This window comes from Crassostrea angulata, chromosome 10 (genome assembly GCF_025612915.1).
Source record: "Crassostrea angulata isolate pt1a10 chromosome 10, ASM2561291v2, whole genome shotgun sequence".
NCBI lineage: Eukaryota > Metazoa > Mollusca > Bivalvia > Ostreida > Ostreidae > Magallana > Magallana angulata.
The window spans coordinates 36,827,629-36,839,707 of NC_069120.1; the positions used below are offsets into that span (position 1 = coordinate 36,827,629).

The following is a 12,079-nucleotide window of genomic DNA, read 5'->3' on the forward strand; positions in this document are numbered from 1 at the left end:
TTAATGAATTGGCGGAGCGGTAATTCTCGTCTTCTATGCACACTGGAAAAGTACGCGTTGTCTATCGCTCTGCAAATCGTCAAGTGATGGTGCTTCTTGTTATCAGCTATTCTCAGTGGGGATCTAGCCAAAGTCATCACATGGAACCAGATTTTTTCATTTAAATTCAATTCTAAGCAAATGAAAAAATAAGCATTCAAAACATGGTATCAATTGTTTTCTATGATACTATTTGCAGTGGCGTAGTCACACCCATAAACAGTGTTTGGGTCCCATTTTAGTTTGTAAAAATCGTGTCTTATTAATTGAACTTTGAGAAAAAGTGGTCAAAGGAAGGTGAAAATATTCTCCAAATACGCACAAACATTACTTTTGAGAACAAAATTAATCATTTTAAACCATATGATAATATTATCGGGGGGGGGGGGGGGGTTCTAACCCAGTGAAGGGGGACTCTCTATTCTATTTATCTTTGCCTATATAAGCATAATGTAAAAATCGTTCTGAAAGAAAGGGTGGTAAAAAGGGCATGGTTGAGACAATACTTTAATTAATTCCTTTTTAAATTCCGTTCATCAAACTTCATCAACCTGTGCATTAAATCTTGTTATAAATGAAAATAAGGAAAGCGTTAAATGGTAACCCCCCCCCCCCCCCCAAAAAAAAAAAAAAAAACCAAACAAACACCAACAACATATAAGTAAAAAAATGCTCTCTATGAGTATAAAGATTAAAGTGGTACTTGTCGGTTTACATCCCTTGTTTTAAATTTAACAAATACTAATTATGGTACGCGTGATTTGACAGTATATATACATGTGCTTAGCGTGTTGAGATGGATCTTGAAAACAACGCATGTGACTATGATACAAAACCAGATTAGATATTACTAAAACTGGACAAAAAATTTGAGATTCCGTTTTGAATTATACGCGTTAAACAGGTAAAATACTCTCATTCTCTCTCTCTTTCTCTCTCTCTCTCTCTCTCTCTCTCTCTCTCTCTCTCTCTCTCTCAGTAGGACTTCAAGAGTTGTCCTTCCTTGGAGTCTTACTCTTCTTTGTTTGCCGTATCCACAGACCCATGACTCATTTCTAACAGACTTTCCATTTCAAAGTGAAACGGTAAGTAAAATATGTTTGTTTAATCGCAGTCGGTTTTTGGAATTGTTCAGTGTTTCGATGATAATCAATTCTTGCAGATGCAAACCAAAATGTACATTGTACGTTGAACAGTAAAGCGTGTTTAAAATATCCATATTTATAAATAGATGTCGTTTAAAAGCCTGATTTCAAATCATTGGCACGGAACTTTATTCATTGGTAAATGAAATATGTATGTACGATGTCACTGAACTTGAAAAACCCTGCAATATACATATCGTAGGCTAAGGCCATCATTTAAAATATGTTGGTTTGGAATTGCCGCCTAGGGTTTTTTTTCTAGACCCAGGAGGGATTTTTTTTTTCAAACGAAGTTTAATTAATAATAAAAAATTGGTAAGAAATAGAAATCTCCATATATAAATTTTTTTAAAGTTCTGTTATTTTTTGCTAAAAAAATTATCAGCGGGGGTATTTTAATGAGCAGGGAGGCAATTCCACACAAACAATAATTTTATTTTGGCCTAATACTTGAAATTTTTAACTTACGTCTACATTTTTTGAAACGTCTATATTACAGTGTACATAAGAGTACAGTTCTATATTGGGTTTAGAATGTAAAGAGGAAAGACGATAAAATTCATGAGGTTTCTAATGACTGTGGCTAAAACATATGCACATTATTGCTGTTTTCTATACAACAAAACTTTGCAAGTTAAATAATGAAATATGCAGATTGTACTTTTACTTGTATATAATTATGTAGTAATTCATTAAACTGAAATTTTTAAAGTTACGATGGAGGATTTCAAAAACAATTTCAAGGAAGCCATCTCTACGGGCGATACCAAGGAAATTATGCACCTTATCCAATCATTACTAGATGTACGCGACGATATGACTCAAGGAGACAAGACTCGTGTTCTTGGACAAGGGCTTTATGACGTCATTATTTCTCCAAATCTTACGGTTAATCTCGTTCGTCTGCTAACAAAAGCGGGAGCAGACGTTAACCACACAGATTGTTTCAAACAAACGGTTCTGTTACAAGCTCTCGGTGAACGAAAAAGCAGCTCAGAAATCACAACAGAAATCGTACACTTTCTTATCCAGAATGGAGCCGAGATCAATCACAAGAACATCAACGGACAAACGGACTTTCTTCATCTCTTCTCGAAAGGCGTACTCCCGAATCTTGTTTTGGTGCAATTGATAGAAAAAGTGCTAAATATTTTGGAGAAAGATCTCCTTACCGGAGGAAGTTTTCTACATTTGGTTTCAAAGTGTCAAGAAAAGGATAGATGTTCATTGATGAAAAAATTGCTAGAAAGGGGTGTACCTGTGAATAGTAGGGACAACAATGGAGACACTCCTTTACACATCATGGCTGGTGTTGGAGACGCTGAGTCCATGAGATATCTTATCGAAAATGGAGCCGACATCTACGTCAAAAACAGATTGGGAGAGTCGATATTTCACTACCTTGCAGAAAATGCACATTTAGTAGGTGTTCAAGAGATAATGGATATGTTGATAGAAAAAGGACTCGATATCAACGGAAAAGATTATTCCGGTAAAACAGTGATCCATCACGCCGTCATTTCGAAACATACAACAGTTGAAACGGTGGAAGAACTCTTGAAACGAAATGTGGTCGTGAATAACAAAGATGCGAGAGGGAAAAATGAAATTTTCTGTGCCGTTGAACAAGTGGACATGGAATATAGTCAAACCGAACTAGAACGTAGGGCAGAGGTTATCACGTACCTAGTCAAAGCCGGCGTCAGTGTGAATGAACGAAGCACAGACGGGATTTCACCTCTTCATATGGCCACTTTGACGAACGAGTTGGACATTCTCGTTGCCCTGCTCGACTGTGGTGCTGACGTCATGCAGAGGACTAAAACTGGTGCTACAGCCCTTCATTGGGCAACTAGACACTACAACATGCTACATGTTACCATTCATTTTTATCTGGACGGAAACCATGACTTAAACGCAGTGGACGACTACGGATCCACCGCCCTGCATTGGGCTGTGTGGTTCAAGAAGAAATTTGCCGCGCAGACCTTATTACAAGTTGGCTATGATTATACTATAAAGGATAAGTCTGGTAACACTCCAGAAATGTTTGCAGAAATGTTAAATTTTTCGCATTTTTCTTGGTTAATCGATGGAGAACGATTTAAGGATCTGGATTGCCTTGAATTGCAGTATCCTAATCTAGAATGCAGTGGCGCTGATCCATTAATTGCCTGTCCCCACTTGAGATATATGAGAAAAGAAAATGAGATATTACATCATGAAATGTATCTCGATCATCTGAATTTGCACAAAACTTCCATTCAAACTTGTTGGCAAAAAGCCCTGACTTTAACCGACATGGGATTGTTCTATCCTCTACAAGACAATCATTGGATTCCAGAATTGTTCCATCGATTATTCAGTTTGTTGGCCGAAAGATTGGGTGCAAAAAATCCTCAATTTTCATGTCATTTGAAGCTTGCGGGAAGTATGCACGAAGGAACTAAAGTTAAAATCCCAAACGAGTTTGATTATTTATTCATTTTGTCACATTTATCAAAATCATTCGAACCTGTTGAAAATGAAAAGTACCCAGAAAATTTTGTGATGGTGAAACTGATATCAGAAGAAGAAAAAATTACATATGCAAAATATATCACGGAAGACGGCTTTCTTGACAGCCAATTGTTTCTTCTTGATTTCTATAAAACTGCGAATGAAGAGTTGCTCTTGATTCTGAAGGAACAGGAATCTTTCAACCATGTTGCAATTCTACAATCTTTGAAAGAAATATGGTGCAGTATCTCGAGTTTCAGATTTCTAGTGTTCGGACACGAAGCGAAAATGTTTGAAACATCGGTAGACATTGTTCCTGCTCTTGAATTTGACAATTGGTTACCGAAAAACTTTCAAAAATTAGACGAGGTTTTCTGTGAAAACATCTCGCAAAGTAATTTTTCAGCGATCCTGAAGACACCGGATCGATTTCATGTGAAAGATTTTACTCTGTTTTATCGAATCTCATATGCGTATCTGGAGCAGAGCATCGTCAAAAGTATCCCATATCCAATTAAAAAGGGATATATCCTTTTGAAAATCTTAATAGAATCGGGATATTTCCCGCAAATTGTGGACCATGACAATGGCAGGGCTGTCAAAAGATACGTCACCACCTATCACCTGAAAACCTGTCTTCTTCACGAGTGGTACAGCTGTTACAAGACATCATCCGGACCGGAAAAAATGGAAGAACAGAACAAGGATCAAACGACAAGGGAATGGGCAGAAAGAATCGTAAAACGATACAAACTGAGCATAGAGAAACGATTTCTTCCATCGTTTTTCAATCCAAAAAAAAACCTGTTCGGCATTGAGACGATGAACGACGCGATGCAAGAACCGGAGAAATTTGCACAACTTGCAGGGTTGTTGGAGCATATACTAAAAGTCGCTATTTGCGAAAAAGGATCTGATGTTATCTATTCTCGAGAAGCCCCCCTCTGAATGATTCGATTTTCGAATTCGGAAGTTACACTATGTAGGTACAGACGTTGGTGCAAACTACATTTCTAAATCTGCAAAATACAGAGGAGCGATGTGAATCACTCGTAGGTTACCGGCTATGACAGATAAGAACAACGTTGTAAAAATGCAAACCAACGTGACTAACTGTCAATGTGATTAAAGATTGCTTAAACGACATTTCAAATATTGCATATACATTTGCAGTTTATTGTACTATACGAATAAATAATTTAACAGTTACCTATTAAATTAATTACGAATATTAAAATGTCCTTTTATGAATGATGAACTATTTTAAAAGCTAAAGAATATTCTTTTAAAGGCACAGGATATATCTAAAAGAAAGAACAGCAGCAAAGTGCCCCCCCCCCCCACCCCTCGTGCTTATTCGACCATGTATGAGTCTAAATACAAGTACACACGTACTTATGCTAGTATTCTCTTAACAACATGTACAGGGAGTTATGAGAAATTAATTGTAGCTGCAATATAAGTAACAATTTTTTTTCAATTGATAGAAATTAAAAATGATTACTTTGAAGTTGTAAACAGTCAGGAATATAGACAAGTGGGCGGTTAGTTCAAATAATATACATGTTATACATATAACATATGTATCCGAAATTGTATTATTCCGTTACACATTTTTCCTTAATTGATGACTCATAATTGATTTTCTTTCCCCATAAAACAAAGTGCGACTACTTAAGATTATCAACGTCCGACTTACGACTATCTTGTGAAGTACATTTAGAGTACACACGTTCATTATGTATATAATAAAGGCTCTTGTCTATTCATCGTTAAAACTCTTCCTGTCTCTCCGGAAACTCCGGATCGAGCTCGAGAAAATCTCGCCCATGTAAACATAAATATGAGTAACAATCTCCCCACAAGTGTGCTAACGTTGTGTGTGGATCCATCATGAGCCAGGATCATTTGTCCGCATTGATCGAGATCTCCAAAAAATTGAAACTTCAACCGAAGGACGACATAGAGTCGATCAAGAACTCTTGGCTGATGAAACCTCTTCGGAGGGCCTCGAGCAGTGACTTGCTAGAAGAAATAACCGAATATGCAATGCGAAGACGAGGCTCTCGGGACGTGATTTCGGATGGATCCGAGGTGATCCCCGCAGCTGTAATGCGGAAGAAGTTCTCGTGCACTCGAGGGTCTCTTGCTGACGTCACGGAATGTGTGGAAAGTGAGAAAAACACTACGAATGATCCGACCTTTGGAATGTCACTAGAGCAGAAATTGCAGTATGTACTCAAAACCCTAGTAAGTATAAGCTGTGATTATCTCACACTATGACTTTTCAAAAATAGCATCTGTAATTTGAATAATTAATAAAATTGACATAAGTTCTCAATGTTTACGAGTATATCAATTTAAATATACAATGTACAGTTTCGCCTCATTAGGTTGATCACCTTCATTCTAATGACACAATTATACGGATAACATTTGAACAGTTGAACAGTTTATTTTACCTCTTTGGTTGTAATTTACAACATAGAGAATATTACAAACATATACACAATATATACTTTATGCGTGAGTAGAGAAAAAAAAAATAAACAATTATAATGGTTCTCTACAATATATATATATATATATATATATATATATATATATATATATATATATATATATATATATATATATATATATATATATGAAGTATTAAAGTACAATTTTTTATGTAGATTAATAACCAGGAGGTTTAGCCTTCTCGTTAACAATATTTATAAATTTACATAACTTGCTTAATAAGCTCACGTTGTTTGAGGAAAAGTGCTCGTTAAATTTAACAATATTTGGTCTAAAAAGATCAAATTTTAGTATATACTTTTCTCTAGAAAAAAAAAATCCCCAGAGGCATATAATGGTATACTTTTTATAAAGAAAATTATAATGCATCTTTCTTCAATATAACTATATAAAGGAGTATCAGTTACTGTAATAACTTTCACACAAATAATACAAATTTATTCAATCGTATTTCGGGGATATTTAGAAAAATGAATTACTGACTCTACCAAAAACTAAAGCTTTGAATTACCTCGCCTGTGATTGTCCACGTGCTACCTTATTTGTTAATATACAAAAACAATTAAATGAAGACAAAAGAATAATAGATTGCATGCGCGGATCCAGAAAATTTTTCCAGGGGGGGTCCGAAGGATAATTGTGTTTGCCAGGGGGGGTCCGAGGCATATTTTCGCGATAATTTTACTATGTAAATTTAATAAATTTTCATTTTCCAGGGGGGTCGGGACCCCCCCGACCCCCCCGACCCCCCCCTCTAGATCCGCGCATGGATTGAATAGAGAGGGCAAGATAATTGCGCTTATTTTTGCGGAAGAGAAGTAAGGACTTTTTCAGAGACTGTTTTTAATATGCACTTGCTGAATCTAAGTTTTGCACGAAATTTTTACATTTTTAAATTCAAATAAAAAGAACATCATAATTTTATATATACGAGAGTTGTTAATAAATTCGGATGAAGGCTCGCTATTGGACGTTAATCATTAAAACTCAATACACATAAACTATACATATTTTTTGTTATTAATTTTTTTCAGGCCCTGATAGTTTATCGTGATTAATTTACAAGGTTATAAAGCTAATCAGCGATATAAATAAGTTTTACATAAATGTACACCGCAGATCACGGTTATTTCCATATTTCCTTTAGGTTACGTTTATACATTATACAAATATTGACTGGGGTTGAGGGCAACATTGATTATATTAGCCCCCGAGGGACGAAATATTGCCCGACGCGAAGCGGAGGGCAATATTTTCGTCCCAAGGGGGCTAATATAATCAATGTTGCCCGAAAACACAGTCAACATTTGTTTTGTTATATGAAGAAACAAACCAAAATTTAAGAAATTAATTGAAAACAGATCGCCGTAATTTTCTCAGCTCAACAAAGAATTCACGAATTCAATTTTGTGCAAAGTTCATTTCCAAAATATCCTCAGCATCAGACGGTCACTTGTGATATTCCGCCGACCGTACGAATGATCAGACAGGTGTTCTACCTGATTTTACTTCACAGTAATTCGCAAAACCTTATATCCGTTATGATAGCAAACCGTTGCATTGCGCGTTCGTTGTTTACTTGCCTTGACTGACTGTCTATTATGACGTCACCTTGTTTTGGAGTCGCGAAGAATTATTTACGTCACCGTTTACGAATCAACAAATCAGAGGGGATTATTTGAAATAGAGGGAATGTTCTCTAGATATTATTCCTAGCCGGTCAATATCTAAAAAATATTGACCGGTCAATATTTTTCGGACGAGCTGATATTACAATTATTGACTATTCGTCTATATAGAGTTATATAGTGAGAATATACTACTGAATATAACAAAATGTAATATATATTCTTTTGCCGTGGGGATAAATGTCATTTAATTCATTGCTTTACAATGCTCAAATTAATAATGACTGTTTTATGCATGTTAAGTTGGGTTGCTTAGATGTATATATTTTCTTTATATTTATAACGTAGAATGATATTAGACAAGAGGACCAAATAATCGCCAAGAAATTTCTCCACATCTACGCAGAAATCAAGAAGTCCAAAGTGAGGCAGTCATGTATGATACACCAGGACATGTTAGACGAAGTCTTCATACGTGAGCACGATAATGTCAAGGTGCCACACATGTGTGACGCTCCGGTCAACAAGAGAAGTAGTCAGGCTCTGAAGCAGTGCGGAGTCACGCGGATGAATATCAAGTCCAAGCGATTTTCATGTTCCTAAGCGACAGGAAATTACGTATATTACTCCCCCCCCCCCCAAAAAAAAAACCAAAACAAAACTGCCCGCTGCAAAGAATGGCATGGTTGAATCACAGACACTCGACCTTGTAGGTACAGATCGCAGATTATCGTCCATTTTCAGCAAAGCTTGGAAATACACCCCGGGTGTAATATACGGATATTAAAATGCAAAATGGAGTCGCTCTCCATCAATTAGAAGTTAGACAGTCATGACTGTATCGCCTGTATACCCATCCTAAGTTATATTATTGAATTTGAAAACGTTTAAATCTAATCTCAACAGAGTACAGGCTGTCCCAGAATATATATCTGATTCCATTTAAAATTCGTATAAATTACATTTTTATTATATTTGGCCGAAATCAATTGTGACTCAAATAAAAAGTAAAATAGTTTAATTTTTTTTTCCACAAAAATGTTGGGGAGAAAAACTTTGTTCTTTGTATAATAATGAAACAAAATTGCCACATAAATCTGTGGTTGAAATGAATTTAATCGAGGTGAATTGGACAAGACAGTAGGCATTTCCGTTGTCAAACTGTATTATTCAACACAGACGAAATATTTGTACGAATTATGAAAAAAGAATATTTTAGGGGAAAACTTCCCAACATACGGCATATTTTTAAATTCTGTGGAATCATTAGATTAGGTTACCTCTCAACCACGAATTAACATCCTCCAAGAATTAATAAATTAGGGTTATAAAGTCATATTTCGTTTGGAGGGTATAAGGAAATACACGAAATAACATTCCCACAAACCTATAAAATTTCAGCAATCCACGAAAATTGGCCCCCACGAATTTTAATGATTCCACAGTATAGTGAGAACTTTGAAGAAAAGGATCCGTGCAGTGGCTGTTGAGTAGAATTTTACTCATCGTCGTATTGTTGTTATTCATTAAAAAAAAGTGTCATTTGGAGCACTCTCATTAAATTTGTTGTGTTTTTATAAACTCAATTTAACAAAAACTTATAAATGTTCGTGAAATTTGTTGAGTGAAAATTTACATCATATACATGTACATTTCTGAAAATGCATTTGATATTTTTTTTAATAAATTTATTCAAAAGTTATTCAAGGAGTAAATGGTATCAGATATTCTGGGACACCCTGTGCATGCATTTTGCCCTTTTATATAGATGGTAATGAAAGGGGATGTCATGGACGCATACACGTATATACGTAAATAAAACATATAATTAGAAGTTTGTTTTCCGCTTCTTGGAACGGCTCGAGAAGTTGCAATTGATAAAGTACAAAAGAAAGGCACCATTTTTGACCTTTTTATTTTAATTTCTCATTTAGAACCACTTTGAAAGACTCTGAACGTAAAGTTTGTTTTTTTTTTATATTATTCTGCCTAAAAAGGGATAAAGTCCAGCAGGCATGTTCACGAAGCTGTCTTAGGACTATGGTGTGTCCTAAGTACATCTTAGGATACGTCTTAGTCTTAAGCTCTCCTAAATTTAGGAACCGCCATAACTTTGTCCTAACTTTAAGACATCACCTACCTTGTCCTAAGACCATCCTAAAGCTATAAAATCACGTTTTTAGGGATACTGGGATGTTGTGAAGCCTTTTCTTAAGACTGGTAGAATAAGGCAATATTTTCCACAGTTCCAGCATTTTCGACAAACATCAAATTCCTAATCCGGGAGGGGGGAGGGCATAGTTAATTATTCTATCATGTATGTTCATTTTAACAAAATGATGTGGAGGGGGATCCCAAACTCTCACCAATTCCCCGTTGCTACATGCCTGCCTTGGAGCTGACAAATTAAGATTTTTTTTTCGCAAATACTATCTCTGTTGGACGAATGAAAGTTATTCACTTATTTTTTTATCTACATTGTACACTAAATGAGTTACATTCATTGTTTTGATTATTATAATTTTTGATAACAATTATTTAAATGTCCTTTGCTATAAAAAGTAAATTTACATCGGGTTACATATACCATGCGTGAACATTCCTAATTTTTATCACTTTATTCTGAAAAAAAAATCTTTAAAAAATTTGTAAAGTTGAATGAACTGTATTTATATATATTACAACTTATTTCTTATTAAACATGTTCGTGTATTCTATATATTGCAGATTAAAGGGAAATTGGTTGTGTTTGTACGAGTACATGTGTTTCCTCATGTAACGTTTCAAATTCTATGAAAATCGCGTGTTTATGTATTACATATACTTGAATGACAAGATTCTCAAATGTTAATTATGAAATGACAATACACACGTGTTGTTTACATAATTATCGGCCTGTCCTGATAAATATTTTCTTTCTTTTTTTAGAAAGAACAGTTATTTTAATTTTTTATTTTAATTTTTTTTTGGGGGGGGGGTGTTCATTTAAAGAAAAACAAACTAAATTGTTATTGGTAACTGATATATATTTAGGTAAATGTAAAATTATTAAAATGCATACATTAAAATTACTGGTTTAGGCCTTTTGTGTTAACTACCGAGACGTACAATTTTCTCTGGCAAAATGTTTAATGATTTATCCCTACACAAGTCTCTCAAATTCGATTTGAATGAATAATTGTGAAAAATAAGAATGGTTGTAGAAGGTTAGGATATCCTAACTTAAGATGTTCCTAAGTAACCGTCGAGCTACATCTTAAGACGTGTCCTAAGTTCGTCTTACGATGTTCCTAACTTTTCTTAGGAACATACTTAGGTCATATCTTAGGAAAGTTTCGTGAACATGCCTGCGGGTTGTCGAATGTCCGTCTGTTGAATATTTTTTCTATGTAAGAGTTGAAACTGATCTCAAAACCATTTCTTCGCATGTACAAGTTGTTATTGATGATTCATACATGTATATGAATTGTTGTTCCGTTGATCAATGTACACGTAAATGTACGTAAAGACATTCATTAAAATGTACATCAACCTATTCAATTAAAATATCAGCGAACGAACTCAATCGAGATGCCTCTTATGTGTTTCGTTGTTTTGATTGATTTGCGGTTGAACTTTTAGTGTGAGCAATTTAAAAACAAAGTTTTCATTTAACTTTATCACATGTAGAACAATTTTAATGGTGTTGATGGCTATGGTGTTTCCAAAGCTTTTAAATTTTGAAAAGTATGTTGATATTATCAAACTATACAATTATATACATATTCCTTAGCGATGGCTTTTGTGCAGTTATTGTACCTAAGGATCTTTCATGTACTATGATTTGAATACAGTTTTGTTTGCCCGGGAAAGGGGGGGGGGGGGTCCTAAGTAAATTTAGTAAATGTATTATGTGAATTTAATAATATGTAGATTAAAATTTTTCGACCCCACCCCCATCACTCCCCTCTAGATCCGCGAATGACTAGTATTACATATTTTATTTATTATAATGATACAGTTATTATTTAAATGAAATTAAACGACTTCACAAAAGAGTTTATACCTTTTTTTCTCGATATTTACTTGTTAAATTGTTTAAACATAAATAGTTCACTATCAAAACTTTTTTTATCATGTGTTGAACCCGCATGTTTTTGATTAGCATGAAGAAACAAGAAGGGAAAAACTGAAAATAACTTTTAAAAATATGCATTTAACAAAGATCTATCAATCTTTGTACATGTAGGTCACAATCAGTTATGT

The 12,079-nt window shown here is 34.7% G+C and overlaps 2 protein-coding genes across 2 annotated transcripts; both read left to right on the plus strand.

Annotated features, from left to right (window-relative positions):
• Positions 1-1,898: 1,898 nt before the first annotated feature.
• LOC128168267 (uncharacterized) lies at positions 1,899-4,892 on the plus strand. Its single transcript, XM_052834464.1, has one exon. It carries the CDS (start codon positions 1,902-1,904, stop codon positions 4,629-4,631), a length of 2,730 nt encoding a protein of 909 aa, XP_052690424.1. The 5' UTR covers positions 1,899-1,901; the 3' UTR covers positions 4,632-4,892.
• A 333-nt stretch (positions 4,893-5,225) lies between these two features.
• On the plus strand, positions 5,226-9,514 carry LOC128168281 (protein FAM167A-like). Its single transcript, XM_052834482.1, has 2 exons — positions 5,226-5,933; positions 8,183-9,514. The coding sequence occupies exons 1-2, from the start codon at positions 5,577-5,579 to the stop codon at positions 8,435-8,437; spliced, it is 612 nt and encodes a 203-aa protein (XP_052690442.1). The 5' UTR covers positions 5,226-5,576; the 3' UTR covers positions 8,438-9,514.
• The last annotated feature ends 2,565 nt before the right edge of the window (positions 9,515-12,079 follow it).